The 21,243-nt window shown below is 39.5% G+C and overlaps 1 protein-coding gene across 1 annotated transcript in view; it reads left to right on the top strand.

The window, feature by feature from the left end:
• The window catches only part of Stk26 (serine/threonine kinase 26), a 54,615-nt gene that overhangs the window by 19,440 nt on the left and 13,932 nt on the right, over positions 1-21,243 (top strand). The window contains exons 3-4 of the mRNA XM_050121635.1: positions 11,512-11,742; positions 21,039-21,095. Coding sequence (XP_049977592.1) covers positions 11,512-11,742; positions 21,039-21,095 — 288 coding nt within the window. The remainder of the gene's footprint in view (positions 1-11,511; positions 11,743-21,038; positions 21,096-21,243) is intronic.

Below are 21,243 nucleotides of genomic sequence, written 5' to 3'. Positions count from 1 at the left end.
TTTTTATGATTTTAGCTGGGCTTAATTAGAAGAGTGATAAACCAAGTCCTGGCTCTCGAAGCCTCTAATCTTTACATTAGAGTATAAAATGGCAAGACAGCCCCAGGCCACGCAGGAGTCAGGAGCTTTGCCTAATTGCTACGGCAGATGGGCTCACAGAATCAGATTTGTGTTTTCTACTGATAGGAACCCTGGTGTTTGTGGCTACTCCCAACTCTTCCCTGGCTGTAGATTCAGACTGTTTTCCAAACTGCTCTTTTCCAAGTCTAATGCTGTCTCCCGCTGTAGAAAAATCTTAACCTTTAGGGAAAAGTTAATCATATATGAGCATGGGGAGTACCTGAACATTCCATGTCTATTTTAACAGCCTTCAGCTTATTAATTGCAATCTCCCTTGTACCAAACCAGCAATCCAACTGCAAATGAGACAATAACCTGATGCCAAGGATTTCTCCCCTAGGTGGTCCTTAAATGAAACACTTTGTAAACAGCCAAGGACTACAACGCATAAACTATTGTACTGGGGTCCAGTGACGCATAGCTGGTACCAAGGGAAAGAGAGCCCTACCCTTTAAATTCACTTAGGGATGAAATCAAAAGGTCGTGGCAATGGAAGAGAATGCAAGCAGAATACAGTGCATGCGCTAATTGAGGCACGAAGAAAGGGTACGAGCGGACAGAGGATGAAACAGTAGCTTCCGCTCGGAAATTGTGAGTTGGGAGAAAGTATTGTCTTTGTTAAAGATAGGTGATATCCAGAGACAGAAGAAAGACAGGATATTGCTCATTGAGAAAACTGCATGGTTCAAAGCCTCAAAAATAAGAAAGTAGAACCATAGGCTACTGGAGCGTTGCAGTGAAATTGGTACGTCTACGCTACTATCTTCAGGAAACACTGGCCTTGAGATATGGTAAACTATCCCTGGAACTTTCCCCTTGGTGCTTGGTTTTGTTGGCTGTTACTGTTCTATTTCTGTTCAGTATAGCTGTGTTACCTTTTTGAATCCTTTTGGAGAGAAGTTACTTTTAGGTCCTATATCTGTTCCAGTCCTGGATGTCTTGACGTCTTTGGGGACAGTCATTTATAGATAATGGTGAGGGGAAGAGGTCAGTATGCGTAGTGATTAACTGTATTGCCATTTCTCTATCCTTAGCTCTGAGGTCTGCATCACTGCGCTGCTCTGGAGTTGGGACTTAACTGGCACATAGTAGTGCAAGCTTTTCATTTCACTCACTATGTACTACTATGTGATTAATGCCAGTTCATCCCTTCCTTACTTGTGTTTAGAAACCAGGGTTGGTGACTGTTAGAAAGGGAAAACAAAGGAACTTAACTTCTAATACTTCACAGCTACCCAGCATCTGAACAGTACGGAATCTAAAGCTCACTGAATCCACCCACTCTTCCTCACCAGACAGATGGACAAGCTGACATTTAATTGTGGATGTCTTGTAATTTGCAGGATAAGCAAAATTAAGGCAATTTTGCCTGACCTCACTGCTCTCTTTACCTCTAGAATGCTAGGAGACCCCAGACCTCCCTTTTCCTTCAGAATGGATTTAAGGTCAGAGAGAAATGAGCTAAATGATGCAATGGAATTTGCATCCAGCATTTCTTGTGATGATAGCCTTGGCTTTGGGTTTATCAAGAAAAGAATGTGATTGTTTGCAGCATCCCTCTTTCCCCTTACCCATGGCTATAATTAAAGGTTTCAGGAACTCTGGATCCCACACTTCGTAAAAAAGACAAAATTAGTTATTTCCTTTCATTTACAACCACTTTAGGCCCATAGATGATTAACTTGGCTGGACAAAATAATCTGAGACATGTCCATTAGAATAACAGGGACGTGGAGACTGCTCTATCTGGGAAACAGAGTGAATGAAAGTGCTGCTTCTTGGCTCTGCTTCCTGTGTGAGCAGCTCAGAGGTGGGATAAGCATGCTCATTATTTCTGCATTTCATCTTTCTTTTAAAACACATGGAAACGTGACAGGAGACTACAGGCTTTCATTCTTCCTCCCCCCACCTTCGCAAATTGATCTGTCTCACAAGCATATGTAAAGAAGCTCGTTTTTCACATCTGTGAATGTGTGTCCCACTCACTTTTCTTTTTCTGTGATCTGAGCCCTGGGGAAAGAGCAGAATGCAAGTTACGGGTAGAGGAAGCTCTTCTCTTTCCTATCCTCTCTTGAGTAGGCGGAATGAAGATGAAGGAATAATATCAATTATTCTTTTGTTCTTAAAAGATAAAGTAGACTCAGAATTACGAATCACGGGAAACTCCTTGAACTGCTGTGGTATGCATGCAACTATGTGAAAAGCTTTTTTTTTTTTTTAACAATTTTCATGAAGTTATCCTTTACCAATGTATTTGCTCCCGCACTAGTTTTGCACTTAAAAATGGGAATAATAAAATCAAAGGGAGATGAAAAAGTACTTGAGAATTTAATTGTATTTCTGCTTTATGAACACATTTTTCTTGGTGCTAAGCACAGAATGGCTGAAAGTTAGTGCTTCCTTAAGAGTACCAAACAAGGCTGCTCAAGACCTCTGACTCCATGCCTTGCCACTAAGACCAAGGTTTCCGTGCTGGCCTCATCCATCTCTACACTGGCTTTTAAGTGGGTGTACAAAGAAAGGGACTGGCCTGTGAATGATTAAATGCTTTCTAATGGCCACGGGGAAGCTCGGAGTTGTTGGAGCTGCATTTCTGACTACATTCCGTTTATCTCGTTGCACACCCGGGAAAGATGGCGACTGGAGCCCTGCGTTATTGTGCAGGGGCCAGTTTAATAACCTTTGAGAGAGACATAAAAATGTAAGTACACTATAAAAATAGATAAACTAAGACCATTTTCTTTATATACCTACATAAATATTTTGAAGTCTTATAAACGTGGAAATGCAAACTGAAGCAACTGGCCACCTAAAGGAATCTGACCTCGAGCCAAATTCCTGATGTTTAATTAGAAACATACTTAATTTTGATCTCTGTTCTTATGCTGTCGTACGTAAAATATAGTCAGGCTAAGTATTTTACTTCAGAAATATAAATCATGGAAATCTCTTAAGGTTTCCATAAAATTTTATCAGATCCTTGTAATACGATCCTGAGGTTGTGCACAGTAGAGAAGTGTTCCACTCACAGCACACTCTTCAAGAGTTTAGCAAAATTTATGGAGAGTTTGTTGACGCTTTCTCATTACTGAAGTGATCTGAAAACTTCCACAGTCATTTAGACCATCCTAGACCTACACAGTACTTAGCACCAGCTTAATAATTGATAGTAAATATTTTAATCTTGGATCAATTCATCAGTTTGTGGGGATTGTTTACGAACTGAGCTGAAATCTGCAGTAAATCCCTGATTGGAGCTGTTAGCATGCTGATATTGGATCCTAGGGGAGTCATGAGAGAGACTGTCACCTTTGCCTTCCACACTATGAAGGTTAGCTGCTTTCAGCCTCATTATTGCAATGGGAAAAAAGCAACCAAGTGTAGTAACCTTGACGGAAAGTCAAGATTATGGGATCATCCCTTTTTTTAATAGATTCTAAATCGAAACATATGGTAGCTGCATATATGTACAGAAGTTGGTCAGGGTACTGCGTATTGGTTCAGAGATTAATATAATAATATAAGAATTTATATTATTAGCAATATCTCCTTGATATCTACCTCTACCCTCACCAACTGTCCCAGTCCCCAGTAACCATTCCTCTACACACTGATTCTGTGAGATCAGTTTTTTAAAGTTCCACACATGAATGAGGAATCTTTGTCTTTAGCTTATTTCATTAATGTCCTCTAGGCTTTGCAATGCAGTGATGTTTTGAAATCATCACTGTAGTTGATGAAAGGCTACAAAATTTTAGTTAGCTATAATGAATAAGTTTTTTTTATGGTTCAAGAGGTACATTTTAAAAAATTATCTTTATTTAGGTTTTCTGAGTCAGCACATGTATTAAAGACTGATCAACATAAAGGAAATAAGACATTAACCGGACATCTTACGTCTCTCTAAACTCCGACAGAGAAGGTCAGGATTGCCACCGTTACCTGAACTCCAAGCTAGTCAAGTTGTAGACAGGCTAGCAGAACGACACACAGAGCACATGGGTGTGCAGAGGCAGAGGACATGCTAGCATTTGGCTCTCCTGAGCTCTCTTATAGAGTGTGTTGACTGTTAGGATCAGGCATCTATACTGGCCCTCCCTGAGGGTCCTGACAGGATCCATCCTCAGCTGCGGCCATTAAGACCACCTCCTGTGCACTCACTGTGTCCCTTTTAAAAGAGCCCTGCCCACCTCCCATCTCTTTTTCTCTGTTTCTTTCTCTCTCTTTTTCTCGTCTGCCATTCTTGTCCCCAAGGACCAGTCTCTGGCTCCCTCTCTGCTAAGCCTCTCTGCCCCTTCTCTCTCTTCTTCCAACAAACCTCCTATCTGAACCCCGTTGCATGGCATGACTTCTTCCATGATTTTTTTATTACAATATTGACTCTAGTTATCAACTATACATTGTCGTCTTGAGAGTTGTCAAGTAGACATTACATGTTCTCGGTACAGAAATTATATCTGTGGGAGGTGGCGCATGTTCATTATATAGATTTAATCATTCTAAAACATATATGCTTTAAACATTATAAATCCATGATAAATGTGTAATTTTATCAATACATTTAAAATAAAAATTTATAATATGAAATTTCTGTGTTAAAATTTGAAAACTCTTGTTTAATTTTTTAATCTCTTGAAAATTATTATTAGTGTTATTAGAAAACTGACATTGGCCACTGGTTTGGTCTATTTATAGTGGAAATAATTTTTGGCTTTATGGCAAAAAGGGAATACTGGTTTAAGTTTCATGTAAACTCAAGCTGTAGAAAGAAAACTTTGAACTTAATAGTCAGGAACTCTGGATTTAAGTTTGACCTTTGCCACTAGCAAAACATCTTGTGTACTTAACAATTGGCCATCCATCTAGGCCGTGGTTTGTTGTGCTACAGAAAGGTTTTGGCTAAGGCGTCTGGCTAACTTCCTATTTATCTCAAAGGTCTTCTCATTCTTCTAATCCCGGGATTATGTTTAGCCCTTGGCCTCTCACTATCGCCGCCACACCTCAGACAGTAGTTTAGGACCCAGCAGACACACCACAATCCCCCGGCGGTGTAGATAGCAGTGGTAAGAGGTAAGGTTTTGTGACCTTTGCATTTCCTGTTGGCCCGAAAAGCCTGGGACTGAAGCAGAAGCCAGTTGTATTTGCATATGTTCAGTCCTGGCAAAAGATGGTGATCTATGAGGCCTCTGCCTGATCATTTGCAACCAGTTCTTATCAGTGCCTTGTATAGGAAATCCACTGGGAACTTTTTTCTTTCACAATGCTCAGAGAGAAAGTGAAACATTTTAACATGAGGGAATAGTAATTTAATTGAAGGCTCACAAAGGCAGTGGAGACTGATTTTTATTTCTGTGCACCTTGCTTGTTAGGTGACAGGTAGCAGCTATAGACATGAGAGTGATCCAGAAAAGCCCGTCATTTTTAACTTAGAAGGGATCATCTAGTAACTGTGCGTTGTTGGGCTGTAGCATATTGTTAGGTGCTGCAAACATAGACGCCCCTGTTGGCTGCACGCCACTTGGGTTTTAAGGCAATAAAAGGTGTCTTTATTTATCATCCTATTGGGGAGACCAATGCCAAACCTCTCAACCTCTCAACCTTCCTAATGCTGTGACCCTGTAATACAGGTCCTCATGTTGTGCTGACCCCAACCATAAAATCATTATGTTGCTACATCACAATTGTAATTTTGCTACTGTTATAAATCATAATCTCAACGCTACCATGGTGGGGTCAGGACCCCCAGGTTGAGAACCACTGCCTTAGGTGGTCAGCCTTACTCAGCCTGGTTATTTAAGACTCTTTAAAACACCCTAACTTAGCCATTCCTACCCCACAACTTAGAAATCTACCCACTTTACTTAAACTTCTTATGATTTCACTCTTTTCCTCATAATGGCAGTCTTACTTAGCTACCTCGTATTAGCTACTGCATATTCAAAGACGTAGATAATATTTGATTTTTTTCTTTTTTTTTTTCCTTCTAGATTTCTGTTCTGCTAGGGCCCAAAGAATATTTCTAATTATTTCTACAGGTTTTTTTTTTTCTGCACCCTTTCTCAGTGTCCCTCTTTAACAAATTGGAGCTATTTTCTACTGCCTTCTAGATCAAGATTTTTATTCCTCATTGTTGGATTTTTAACGCAAATACTATATCATCAGTTACAAATCAAATTACTGTGCACCCCAGAGACGATGTCAAATAGAAATGATGTTTGAGAAGAATTACAGGAAAATGAGGGCCTGTGGTGGACAAACACTTTGATGTTGGTAGTCCTGAGGGAAAAGTACTGATTTTTGAGATGCATCCTTAGAAGTGTTTCAGACTTCATTTTAAACTCTAGGTACATGCATGTAAGCAACACAGTGCTCTTGCTTTTGTTTTTGTTTTATTATGGTAGTGAAGATAGAGCCCCAGTATACACATGTTAAAAAATCTATCGCTGAGTTACACACAAACCTCCTCAGTTTTAATCTCTGAGTTGGTCCCTTTAGTGTGCATAAGTTAATGAGGCCTATATGCTGGCCCAAAAAACTAGGGACAATGAGTTCTCTGTACCCAGTGATGTAAGCTTCACTTCTTTGTGCTCAGTAGTTCCCAAATTCTGATCTCAAGACTCATGCCAAAGTGTCTTTGCAGGAATCATTTAGGGTACTTAAAACCCTAGGTATAAATTGATGGCAAAGTCCTAGTTTCAGGCACTTTGAATCAGAAGCTCTGGGATGTGTCCTAGGTGTCTACATTTCTTAAGGCTATACAGATGATCATGGTGTATAGCCAAGATTGGGGCACAGTCCAAGAGCTTTTCCAAATAGTACTAGCCCTCTGTCTCTATCATTTGGGAATTCAAAAAGCCTTCTTCCACATATCACTGGGAAGGTGGGTTTTCATTGCATTGCTTTAAATGCTTGCCATTTATTTATTTGCCTTGGCCTTCATTCTAAAGACAAGAAAGAGTTGGATATGATTGCCTGCTCCCACAGTCTCAACTCTCAGCGGGCTGAGGCAGCAGGATCCCTGTAAATGGAGGACATCTTGGGAAACAGAGATTACCGTCCTGATCAGGATAACATGGCAAACGTCTATCTAAGAAAGAAAAAGAAGGAAAGAAAGAAGAAAAAGAAAACAACGATAGAGAAAGGCCTCTGTGAAAGAAAGAATGGAAGAATGACTGAATGAATGAATGATGAAGAGAAAACGATGATAATGAAAACAAAACCAAGCAAATTGTCAAGAAGGAAATCTGTCCTTGTATGCTTGGAAATCAATGTAGCGATTTCTCAGAAAATTGGGACTCAATCTACCTCAAGATCCCGCGATACCACTCTTAGGCATATACCCAAAGGATGCTCAGTCATACCACAAGGACACTTGCTCAACTGCGTTCATAGCAGCATTATTTGTAATAGCCAGAACCTGGGAACAACCTAGATGCCCCTCACCTAAAGAATGAATAAAGAGAAATTTAGAAATTGGGTGTTATTTATCAAAATTCAGGAAGTGGCTTTGAGACAAAGGTCTCTACCCTCCAGATAGTTAGGAGAGGGAGGTTACAGTAGAGAAAACCCTTTGTTTCAAATTTCTTCTACTCTGAAAGTCAAAGTTTTGCAGAACTCGTAAGCCCAGAATTAGAGTTGAAGTAGAATTACTCTGTAAATGACGGCTCTGTCTTTCTATCTCCAACTTGCTGTTCCTCAGTTGAAATTCTTAAGCTATATTGATAAGTTAGGATTCACTTCACAGCCTCCTTAACATGTGAAGTGTGACTTGGTTTTTAAGTCTATGATTTACATATTTGCAGGAGCCCATTTATTACAGAAAGCAGTGAACAGCTGTGTCCTCCCTAGGGTTAATAGCTCCACTTAAAGCCCTTTAAAACACCAATTAAGAAGAGTAGAATTTAATTTCTGTTTCTTATTAAGTTCTTATTAGGAAGTTAGTTATTAGTATACTCCTCAGAATGTATTATTAGACAGTACATCCAATATGTAATCAAGACTGTGTTTTCCAAAGTTCAGATTTCTTTTGCAAGTATATTAAAAAAAAAACAAACCCTCAAGGGGTTGGGAAGACAGCTTCATTAAAGTGCTTGCACTGCAGTGCTGGCAAGTATGAGGACCCGAGTTTGATCCCCAGAACTGGGGTGAGGTGGGTGAGGTGTACACATACTTGTTATCATTGTGCTGGGGAGGTAGAGACAGTCAGACAGATTCTTGGGGCTTTTCTGGCCAGACTGCCTAGCCTACTAGATGAGCCTCATGTTCCAGTAAGAGACCATGTTTGGTTATTTGGATTTGTTGTTGTTTTGTTTTGTTTTGTTTTTTCGAAACAGGCTGGACTTGAACTCACAGAGATCTGCCTGCCTCTGCCTCTTGACTGCTGGGATTAAAGGGGTGTGCGGCAACACCCAGCTGAGAGACTTAAAATACAAGGTAGGGAACAGTGAGATGGCTCAATAAGGTGAGATGCTTGGGTTTACACATATGCACTGTGGCACTTGCGCCTAATAATAATAATAATAATAATTTTAAACTTAAAAACACAAAACAATTTGGGCAGTTGGTGAAGACTGACACCCAAGGTTGACCTCTAGCCTTCCCATGCAAGTACACACACATGCACATGTACCTGTAGTCAAATGTGAACCTTCACACCCGTTCACATACATGTACCCATATACACCTAAAAGAAAGAAAGCAAAAACTTGACATCAAATCTTTTTCTAAGTTCTCTACACTTAAGAAGTTATAGTGAGGTGAAATCATCCGCAGATTATTTCATGACTAGTTTCAGCACAAGCTACTATAATAAGAAAAATTAGCACACAAACTAGGAGGAGGGCGCTGTGTGTTAGCCACCGTACAGATGGTAGTAATCACAGCACAGTGCTGGCAAAAGGCTACTCCAAAGGAGTAGTGCCCAGTTGTTCACACCTCTAATTCCAGCGCTCAAGAGGTCCTAGGCAGAGGATCACCAATTCCAGGGCAGCCTGGGAAATGGGTGGGAACAACCACAAACCAAACCAAACCAAACCACAAACAAGAGAAAACACCAGTGCTCCAGAGAATCTGTAATGGTGGCAATCGAGTTGTTGGGAAGAAATGCTAACAAAATGTGAGCTTTGGGGCGTCGCTTATAGCCACTAGAACTGTGTTACAACTCCTTCGAGAAGCCCTATGGGAATTTCCAGGTGCACTGGTTGGTTCCATGTAGAGATGCACATTGGACATGGTCACTAAAGGTAGGTAGGGACTCACACTAATCTTGAAATGGAGAAAAATGCTCCGAAATGGAAAGTGCTTCTCTGAGATAAAGAAAATTAAACCTCACCGAGGAGACTATGTGAAGACTGGAAGGTCGATAGATCATGTGCTTAGCTTTATTTTGGGGTAGGATGACAAAGAGTAGTTCAAGACAAAGAACTTGATAGGAAAGCTTCAGCGGCTTCTTTGTCTAAGGAAGTGACACACAAAGGATATGCAGACTATAACTGTCTCCTGAAATCCATGTTGAGATGAAACTTGGGGGGAATTCTAGCAAAGGAACATAGAGTAAATGAACTCACAGTAGGCTTAGGTTTAGTTGGCAAATTTGATTAAGTGACTAGAACTAGGTAGTATCCTTTTAGGTTTTGAAGAAGCTCAAAGTAAAGTTTTGGACTCACAGGCCCCTCAAGTATACTTTAATAATGTTCTGTTTGAAAGGTTTGAAAATCTTCCTTTTCAACTTGATCAGCCGTGTCTCTTTAGCCATAGCTATAAGAATATAGAATGGTTATCTCATGGAACAAATTTTGCGTCTTTTTAGGCAAAGCTATCTCTGTATCAAGAAAGGTCAGTACATTTATGCATTTAGGTTTTGCTAATGGACATATTTATGCTTAGTTCTAGATTGTATTTTGTTTAAGTCTAGCTCCCTTCTGTAAGATGACTTGAAAAAATATTTTATATTTTTCTTTAAAATTATTGTAATTATATACATGATGTGATAATTCAATCCACACAGAACAGTGTATAAGAATCACCTGGGGAGCTGGGCAGTGGTGGCGCACGCCTTTAATTCCAGCACTTGGGAGGCAGAGGCAGGCGGATCTCTATGAGTTCGAGACCAACCTGGTCTTTAAGAGCTAGTTCCAGGACAGGCTCCAAAACAGAGAAACCCTGCCTCGAAAAACCAAATAAATAAATAAATAAATAAATAAATAAATAAATAAATAAAAAGAATCACCTGGGGTAGTTAATATTGATACCTCCTTAAACATAAAAAAATCAAAGACACATAACAGTAGTACATATTTATGTGGTATGATACGGTATTTCATGTGTATACTCTATGTGCAGAGCATATCAAGTGAATGGCATTCCTACCTATTTATCATTACCTTGTGTTTGAGTTCTTATTCCTAGAATGTGTTAGCTTACTGTGAGCTATACTCCCTGCACACACATACTTAATACTGGAACTTATAAGCTCCTCTCTGCTGTGTTTGGCTACCTGTCCTCCAACCTCCCCCATGCTCTCCTCCCACACTCCCGAACCTTAAGTAATCATTATTACATATTCCAATTGCCTTCTCAAAGCATACTTAAGTAAAAGTGTGTGGAGAATCTGTCTTTTTGCAACTGTCTCACTTTACGTAACACCCTCTACCTCCTTCCATTTTCCTGTAAAGGATACTATACTAATCTTTTGATAGCTGAATAGTATTTTATTTGTGTGCATGTGTCTATACGTCCCATTTTTCATATCTAGTCATTTCTTGATGGTCCCTAGACTAATTTCCTGTCTTAGTTATTGTGAGTAGTGCCTAACTATTGTGAAAAAGCATGAGGGTGCACATGTCTCTGATACAGTTACTTCTTTTCCTCAAAAGACAAACTCTAATGTGTGATACCTGGATCAAATTGAAGGTCTCTTTTTGATTTTCTGTCCCTACTATTCTCTATAGTGGTTATACTCATTCACTTTCCTGTTAACTGTATATAACAATTCCTTCTTCTCTACCTCCTTAGCAACATTTGATATATATTGGGGGGATAAAAAATGAAAACTTCCATGAAGTAGTGTGTGTTTAATCTGATTCATTTTTCTCGATTTAGAAAGTTTGATTCATGCAGCCGGAGAGATGGCGCAGTGGTTAAGAGCACTGGCTCTTCTTGCTGAGGACCCGGGTTCAATTCCTAGCACCCACATGACAGCTCACAACTGTCATTAACTCCAGTTGTGGGGAATTAAATCCTCTGTTCAGTTCTCCATTGGTACCAGGCACACGTGTGCTACACTTACATACCTGCAGGCGAATAAAAATAAACACACGTAAAATAAAAATAAACTGAAAAGAAAAATTGATTCAAAGCTTTTGTGTTTCCTCTCTGCTTTCTTCCCCTTAGAATAATATAGCGGATCCAGAAGAACTGTTCACAAAATTAGAGCGCATTGGAAAAGGCTCCTTTGGAGAAGTTTTCAAAGGAATCGACAACCGTACCCAGCAAGTGGTTGCAATTAAAATCATTGACCTTGAGGAAGCCGAAGATGAAATAGAAGACATTCAACAAGAAATAACTGTTCTGAGTCAGTGCGACAGCTCATATGTAACGAAATACTATGGGTCCTATTTAAAGGTAATGTGCTCATTATATATTATATTATATTATATTATATTATATTATATTATATTATATTATATATTATTTCATAATGTGTTCATGCTATATTATTTCATAAGGTGTTTTCATTATGTATTTTTTGTTTTCTTTTAATTCTAATTTTGAGAGGCAGTATCTTTTTTTTTTTCCTTTTTTTTTGTGAGACAGGGTCTCACTGTGTAGTCTGACTCTCCTGGAACTCACCATGTAGACAGAAAGGCCAGCCTTGATCTCATAGAGATCTGCCTGCTAATATTAAAGGTGTGCACCACCACACCCAACTCAAAAGGCAAGGACTTAAATTAGGATTTGGTAATCTTTCCCGTCGAGGCAGAATCAGCTCCATTTGTGGTGTCAACTGAACCATTGTTAGAGTTAACAGCCACTTCTTAAAAAGTACTTCAGAGCTCAGCTGCTCTCTTCCATTCCTGAACTTTTGGTACAGGGGAAGAGGAAAAGGGTCTCTGGTCTTTAGGCCACATTGCCACATAAAAGCTGTACCCCTGGCTCTCCACATGCTATTCTTAATAGTCTAATCTTTCTCATACTCAGAGTGGAGGGAGCATATAGATAGTATTGAATTATGGTTTTTACTTATGCATTTCTTTCACCAGGTTCTGAACTCATTGAAGTTTAGCTGAACTTGTCCCCGTTTTTATATCCTTTAGTCCAGCTTATGATGCATACTAAGCACATGATATAGTTTACCTGAACCATCCCCAGGTTCTTTATTTCTTCCTCCACAACACTAAGATCTATGTGATCAAATCCTTCATTCACATAAGATGGTGCAATATTTGCAGAGACACTTCCCATCCCACCTAGAATAATGTGTTCTACCCCAAAGCCATAGATGTCAAGTGCGTTCATTAATCCAGTGACTCACAGATGCATTCTTTAATAAATAAATTCTTTTCTTATTGTCAAAAAATAAAAAGAAATAAAATAAGAAAGAGATAAATGAGAAAGAAAAGAAACTACATCCAGTCCAGTATGAGCCAGATTGCTATGGCGGCAGTATAAAATCTGAGTTGTGAGTGGCTACGTTGCCATGGTATAATGGATTCACTGCATGGCTTTACTGCCACTGCATAACTTTGCGTTAGAGACAGGAGTGCTTGTCTGGAGCACAGGCACGTGCAGAAAGATTTCCGGTTTGGTATGGTGGTGCCTGGGTTGTTGAAGATATGGTGAAGACAATGTAGCCATTGAGACATCTAGCCTCCAGAATGCTTGCTTTCCCTTGTGGCCGCCAGGCGAGCTAGTGTGTGCAGCCCAGGTGCACACAGAGAAATTTTAGTTTCACGTGAGTGTGAACTAGGGGTCTGAGGCAGTGACCCCACCTGGCAGTGACATGTGGTTCGATCTAGAACAGCTACAGAACCCAGGTCTGGACTGTGGACCCTCATAGAGCAGCCATTAATCCTTGGCTGAGGAACTGGCATGGTTTGGGAGAATGGAGGGTCCTTTTCCCAGTGCCTCAACAGCTTTTTTGCTTCATGAGCAAGGTTGGGTTACTGTGCCTGCCCTCCCTGGAGCTCCCTAGGAAGACTAGCTGTTGATCACTTCAGCAGTTACGATGTCAGTTTCTTCTGGAATAGTTCATTTGGGGCCGTGGTGGTTCCTACTGCATGGCGATATTGATAGCCGTGCTCTTTCTTCTTCATTCATGGCCATCTCTCAGCTGCACAGGTACACCACTCTTACCAGTGACCCTTTCTGGGGAGAGACCCTGCTGCCTTTGTGTCTCCTGTGCTGCTACAGGTGGGCTAGTGAGTTATTTTAGTTTGTGGGTATGTTCTCTCTCATCTTCTCTCCTTCCGTCCCACCGTGTGCACCCATTATGCGTGCGTGCATGCGTGCATGTTTGTGCATGTGCATGTGTTTGTGTGTGTGTGTGAGAGAGAGAGAGAGAGAGAGAGAGAGAGAGAGAGAAAGAGAGAGAGAGAGAGAGAGAGAACGAAAGAGAGAGAGAGCACAAAAGAGAGAGAGAGGTGAAGACTGGTGTCTTCTATGCCTCCATCTTGGTGACCTAAGTGTCATTGCTTCCTTGATCTTTATGTATTTATATTAGCTTATATTGATATGAATCATCAATTTTACTGACTTTGAAAAACTTATTTTACTAACATATTGCATACATTAGATTGAATAGGGAGTGAATTTGCTCTAGAGTCATTCAACAGCTAGACACTGTGTCATACGGGGTACCAGGTGCTGGAGATGTAAAATGAATAGCGTACTCCTGTAGCCAGAGAGCACTCAGTCCAGCATTACATAAAAAGTACAAATTTTATGATAAAAGTATATGGATACTTATCATACCATATAATACTGAGTATCTACATATAGCAGATTACAGATGAAATGGGCAGGAGTGGAGCTCATTGCCTGGGAGTTTGCCTAGCATGTTTGCTTGTCTTACTGGGTTCCATTCACGGGACTGCAAAAATTAAAATCAAACAAAAGCTACATATTAATAAGTGCAAATAAGCAAGTGCTTACTTGTGTATTTTTCATCAAGAATAACTTGAAGAAGTTGCCTCAAGGAAGAGGTGATGAGAACGGAAAATTCCATCTAATTTCAGCATTTACTCCTACGAGTTAGCTGTCATCATATTTTACTACATATGAAAACTTCTATTTTTTTTTTGTAGCATAGTATTTGCTTTCATATTCATCCCTAAAATATCTAACTTGGAAATTCATCTAGTTGTATGGAATGCTTTGGAGTGATTGTTCCGTCTCAGAGCCTGTGCGTTCTCCCCCTAATTCCTACGGTGGGCTTTGTTGTTGGCAGCTCTGGGAATTTTCTGGTCATATGTATTATTGCTCGTTCTGGATTGAGTACTGGTAATTCCAGCCTCTCTCTAGAGCAAACCTGAACCCTTGTTATTTTTAGGCACCTAGATCAGATAAGCTATTTTCGGTGGCTGGCTTAAAATATTCAATAGACTCTATTTAAAATATTTTTTAATACTCTGTTCTAACTCAGCAGTAGTATGGCAGTGAAGAGGTCAGTAGTTACTAGGAGCCTTTGTTTACTCATGCTTCTTCCACAGACGAATGTGCTGCAGTTGCGTGGGTTTCTATTTGTAAGAGATTACATTTCAAAAATACAGCCTTCAAACCTAGCCTAGTAGGAGCTACATACTAGTCTTCTAGTAATTACGCCAGCTGTTAATAAGTACAAACTAGTGCTTTGTTTTGTCCCAAATATTGACTGTAGAATTCTTTAGAGCATTCCCTGGTAGAACACTAATATCCAAAATATCTGTTAAAGTATAAAACCGAAATATTTTCATCTCCTTTACTAATCATTAGTGGGAGTCCTGGAAAAGGGTATTTGAGGAACCTTTTTCTTTCATGGTAAACTCTATAAATACAGTTATGGGTAAATGGCTATACATACAAAATGTAGGACTCTTATCTGATTTTAAGTCACTTCCTCTTTGAGTCGTGTGTGTGTGTGTGTGTGTGTGTGTGTGTGTGTGTATAAGGATGAAAGCCAGAGCCTTGCACATGGTTGCTGTTTATTAGCACTAAGCTAAATCCTAGGCCTAAAAGTCTAATCCACACTGGCCCCAAACACTTGGTCCTCCTGCCCTTACCCTGTGTAGCTTTTGGATTACTATTGTTCACTTCCATGGTGGGCTAAGTATTTTACTCAAATTAACCAACTCATTATTTTCCATTGATATTGTCATATTGTGATTGTGTAGGCATGCATTTTTTTTTTGTAAACTAAAACCACATCAAATCTAACAGCGTTCTGTTTAAAGCAGTCAGCGTAATTTGAGACCACATCCTGTTAGTATCATGAGGGAATGGCTTTGTCAATTGACTTGGATATGTATTGGGGCGGCTGTCCGTGCATTTCAGATGGCAGTGGAGTTTGTGAGTCGGCTTAGTTGAGCAACATAGGATCTGGGATTTACACAGGCTACCATACTTAACCAAGACTTTACTGTAAGCTGGGGTAAAAAGTGACTTTACTGTAAGCTAGGATAAAAAGTGACTGCATTTGAGAGAAAATTATATGTTCTCTCAAACTGTGTGCAGTTGTAGTGATTTCCTTCAGACATGCAAAAATGTACTAGGTATTCATTTTGACTGAGCTCACTGTAGAATTCCATCTTTAAAAACAAGAGTAAAAAAAAAAACAGACAAACACATCAGTGTGACCATAGTGTTTTCCTTTCGTTTTCGTTCACTGCAGTTTCTTGACAGAGTTAGTCTTTATGAAGAGTGCTAGGAGTACAGAGGCTTTCCTTTTGATCTCCTAATAGTGCTAGAATCTTTTAGAATCTTTAAATATTTTCTTAGTTCAATGGAATTCTTAAATGAAACTCATTCAGGCATTGAACGGAATTTGGGCCATGCCTTTATTTGCAGCTGAAAGTGCCTTTAGATTTCTGTTTATGTTAAGGGAATGTGGTCCCTCCCATAGGTCCGTATAGACTACAACCAGCATCTGTTTAAAAACTTGAGTGAATGAAGTGAAATGTTCCAGAGCCAAATCTATAGTTGTATGGTCTTCGTGCTATTTTTTCATCAAACTTTGTGGTTTTATCTAGAGTATATTTAATGCCTCTGGAATATTTTTTTTATTTGAAAATGTGTTTGGTGTTTTCTTATAAAGCTTGAAGTCCATTTCTTTCTCCTTTGTAAAATGCCCTTTTCTCAAAATGAAATGGTTTTAGGCTTAACATAATCTAAGAAGCCCCATCTTTCAACAGACGTGTATTTATTGAATGCTACTATGTGCCTTCATCTCATTTTGCATAATTTGTCCAGTCAATCTCATCCACTTTATTCTGTCAGCTTCAACATTCAGCCTCCCTCCTCAGCTCCAGGTGTGTGTTTCAAGTTTGTTTCCTCTTCCCTGCTTGAACTAGAGTGTATAGAAGACAGTAACGCTAACACTGGGGAGCAGTATTTGAGCTCCTGAAGGTATGACTTTGTGAAGCATGGGCTATGGACAAAGGATTCACAGCTGGAGCAGAACCCTGTGGAGGGCATAAAGTTTCTGGCCCCATTCTTCATAAAGCCATCTCTACTCTCCCTTTTAATTAATTCTATAAAATCGTTCATGCTACATTTTAAAATGCTGGCAAAGAATAATGTAACTTTACTATTTTAGCCATTTTCTATATTCATTTTAATAATGTTTTTATTTTTTATATTTCTCCTGTTCCCATAACTCCTCCCCCACCTCCTTATCCCTAACCAACTTCATGTTCTTTCTCATAAAAATAAAAACAAAACGTGGAGTCCAATTTGTGTTGGCAGACTATTCCTGCCATGGACTCTGCCCTGGAGGGTAGTTGATATACTCAGTATCCATTTTTAAGTGTGCCATTTTTGCGCTGTTGTTCAACCATCACCACTATTCATTTCTAGGATGTGTTTACCAATTATATAATAACGCCCTGTAGGTAGCTTCCTTGGCATCCACCATCCTAGGGCCTACTTCTATGCTCTTGACTGCTCTAGGTACCTTATACAATGGAACCATACAATATTGACCCTTTTGTGACTGGCTAATTACAATTCTACATTCTAGTTTATGTCGTTAGTGTAACAGGCTATTGGAGTAGGCCACCCACTTGTGTTGACTTGTATACAGTATAAATAATCCTCGTGTGTGTGTGTGTGTGTGTGTGTGTGTGTGTGTGTGTGTGTATGCCATGGTGTGCATGTGCAGGTCAGAGGACTTGTGGGAGTCAGTTTTCTTCTTCTGCCATGTAGATTTCGGAGATCAAACTGAGGTCTTTGGACTTGCAAGCAAGTGTCTTTACCACCCTCTGAGCTGTTTTGTTGGTCTTGGAGTCGTTTCTTTTTGTGTGTTCTAAATTTGGGCACAGTTTCCTATAACTTAAATTTTCTCCTTCAAACCATTATTCAAATGCATGGCTTCTTTTATAAGGGAAGTGGAGGTTTCCCTACAGAGATTTCCTGCCCTTAACAGTGATGGGTTTATGGTTATGGATTATAGTCACTTGGCACTTTTGGAATTGTAAACCAATATATCGGCACCATTTTAATCTAGCACATTTATTTGCATTCTGCAATACTAACTTCTGTTATCAGAAATCAAATGCAGAAGCTGTCCTACCCCCAAATAATAATATTTAGGTTGTCGTGGTTTCTGTTATTTGTAATCTTTTTTTTGTTTGTTTGTTTTTGTTTTTGGACCCTTTGCGCACAGATGTAGACCGCAGATTCCCTGTGGGACAAGCTTCCTTGGACAAGCTTTCTTTTTTTTTTTTATGGTGCTTCTTCAGGCCTTGCCCTGGCTCATGCCTTCTTAGCAGGAATTCAGACGTCCCCAAAATCCTCCTGTAAAGCTTATCTCTAGAAATGGAGAGATCTAAGGAAGGTAGCTGCAAAAACCTATCAAGTCCCCTGGTTGTTTCAAAGTTCCAGTGAACCACCTTGCTTACTGGTAGGAAGCCTTATTTTCAGATGTAGAAGTTCCTTAGATGGGACTTGAGAAATTTCAGCGCTATAACCTTCTCTGTAAGGTCACTGCTTAAAAGCTTTCTACGCATCCATTTTGGTGACAGTTGGAAAGCTTCCAATTAGAACTGGTACAAACAAAATGCCATGCGTTGTTTTTTTAACTTGAAAAACAGGTTCTTTCGTTCATGCAGAACAGCAAAATAGAAACATATTTTATAGGGACTTTCTTTTAAATGTCAGGCACACAAGAAGCACTCTGAATTCATGTGGTAGAGAGAGTATAGTTACTTATTAGGAACAAGTTTGTGGCAAATGAACAAATCTTAATTTATCTGTTGGAGAAGGGCCGCTTGTTGGTTCCCGGCGCTAGCTTAGACCTGAAATAATCACATAGAAACTGTATTAATTAAATCACTGCTTGGATGATTAGCTCTAGCTTCTTATTGGCTAACTCATATTAATTTAACCCATTTCTATTAATTTGTATATCGCCATGTGGCTGTGGCACATCTGTCTCCAGCAGCTCCATGGCTTCTCTCTAACCTCGCCTTCCTCCTCCCATGCTGTAGGCCAAGCCAGTTCCTTTACTCATTAACCAATAAAAACAACACACAGACAAAAGGACCTCCCATACCATTTATCAGTAATTATAAGAATTTTTTCTTCCTCATGAAAACGCGTAAAAATGCATCACATTCGCTGTTTTCGCTGTCTCAGTGTCCAATTTCTCTACATAAAAGCAAGTTGCATGAACCACTCCTAGATCTCTGCTTCCTCCCCTACTATTGTGGGTGCTCATATCTTCTTTTCTAATGTAGACATAGCGCTCCTGGTTCTTTGCTTCCTCGGTTCAAGCTGGACTGCTATGGCAGAACAGATGGATGTCAAGATTACTGGAGGGTCGTGAAGAGGATAGGGAACGCTTTCTTTTACATATCCCACATAGAAACAGAATCAAGAAAAGGATTAAAAGGGTTAGGGAGGTGGTTTGCAGGTAAAATGCTTGACATGCAAGCAACAGGACCAGAGTTCAAATCCCCACAACCCATGTACAAGTTCTTTAAGTGCATTTGGCCTATAATCCTAGCCTATAAGAAGCACAGAGAATCCCTAGAGCAAGCTGGCTAACCAGACTAGCCAAGATGGTATGTTCAAAGTTCAGTGGAGAGAAACTAAAAATCCTGCCTCTGTATGTAAGGTAGAAAGCAATGCTGGAAGCCATTCAACTTCAGACCTCTATACACATTCACACACATGAAAACAGGAATATACATATGGAAGAGAAAATACATCCTTTGTGTCCTATATTTGATATATGTGAACATTCTCTCCCTAATTCTTAACTCTAAGCTACATCCCGGTTTTCCTACTACAGAGTTCACCCAACTCTTGATTCTTTAACCTTCTCTCATGAGTGTTTGTATTTCTGGAGTCCGTTCCCTGCCGTAATAAAGCTCCAGGCTTGTGGGACTGTTACAAATTTTAAATGAAACTCCTGAACACGACTGAGGGATTTTAAGAGTATGAGGGCTAGTAGCAGTGGCTTGAGAACTTTCATCTCACAACTGGGCCTTTAAGTGACAAAAATAGTACTTGTGTCATAAGTTGAAGCACAGCTATGACTGTATTTTCCCCTAGAAAAAAATGGTTGATGTATAAAACTGTAGGCCATGTCTCTACCGCACTTCATGCTTGCTACTGTGGATGCACTTATGTTGAAGTTGTCTTTGGAAAGCATCTATCCGCTGCCTGCCTTCCCCTGGAACCTAGGCATTATTTTAATGAAGAAACGCAGGTTTCAAAAACTTAAATATTTTACTTGGAAATGGGCTCACAGAACACAAATCATTCACGGTGTGACCTGCCGTCAGCCTTGTTAAACCTGCCTTTCCACCTCGAGTCAGTTCTGTGGTCTCACAAAGTTTCAGCAAATACCATTCATGAAGTACTGGAGAGAAAGGAGTGTTTCAAGCTATGTCTGAAAGAAAGAGGAAGTTGGTGATTTATTTTTAAAAGGTTTTATTAGGAGAGGGAGGCGTTTGGTGCCTCTTAGGGTCTAGGCAAGCACTCTGCTATTGAGCTGTGTTCCTAGTCATCTAGTGTTGATCCAGTAGAGCTGTATGGTGTGCATGTGTGTGTGCATGCATGTGTGTGTGTACATGCATGCGTGTGTGCATTTCTTTATAGCTCCCCTATAAAATGTTTTTTTTGTTTGTTTGTTTGTTTTTTTTTTGTTCAGCTCACAGTGAAGTCCTAGGTTTGGAACTTAACTATCATATTAAAATATATACTCCCCACCCTTTTTTGGAGGGGGATAGTTGTTTTTTTTTTCTGGATTCCATGTGTGCGCAAAAATATCTATTAATCATGGCTGGAAAAGGCTCTAAAAATGTCTTAAAACAAATGGAACAATGCAAAATGTCTAGTGTCTTCGAACTCTAAAATTACACAGAAAGCATTCAAAATTGTCCACTTGCTCCTTAGTTTTTGATGTCATTATAGTTTTCTTTCAATATTACTTCAAATAATGACTTCAAGTGATTGTTAATTTTGTGGATTTTATAAAAGTTAGTAATAGTTAAAGTGACACGTGGTATTTGTATATGGTTAGCTGTATTGTTTAAGTAGTTTTGCAGGAAGTGCAGGATTAGAATCTGACTCTAATTTTCTATGAAAAACAATGTATGGTCTGGATCCCAAAGAACCATGTTAAAGTCTGTAACTGGTTACTATGTAAGTTTTAAATTTTTTCTAGTGGGTGATTTGGGGCCAGTATGTAATCATTAAATTGTTTTATGTCTTTTCAGGGCTCAAAACTATGGATAATAATGGAATACCTAGGTGGAGGTTCAGCTTTGGATCTTGTGAGTATTTTAAAACAGTTATATACACATACATAAACTTATTTAACTCTTTGAAATTATGTAAGCAGTAGCTTTGGGGCAAGCTAAGTTATTCAGGTAAGACATTCAAATTAAACTCTTTTGGGATGGGCTTTTAATCTTGTTTGCA

Source organism: Alexandromys fortis, unplaced genomic scaffold, assembly GCF_014885135.2.
Source record: "Alexandromys fortis isolate MF-2015 unplaced genomic scaffold, M_Fortis_MF-2015_v1.1 scaffold_194, whole genome shotgun sequence".
In the NCBI taxonomy this organism is placed as follows: domain Eukaryota; kingdom Metazoa; phylum Chordata; class Mammalia; order Rodentia; family Cricetidae; genus Alexandromys; species Alexandromys fortis.
This window is presented reverse-complemented; position numbering and strand designations above follow the sequence as displayed.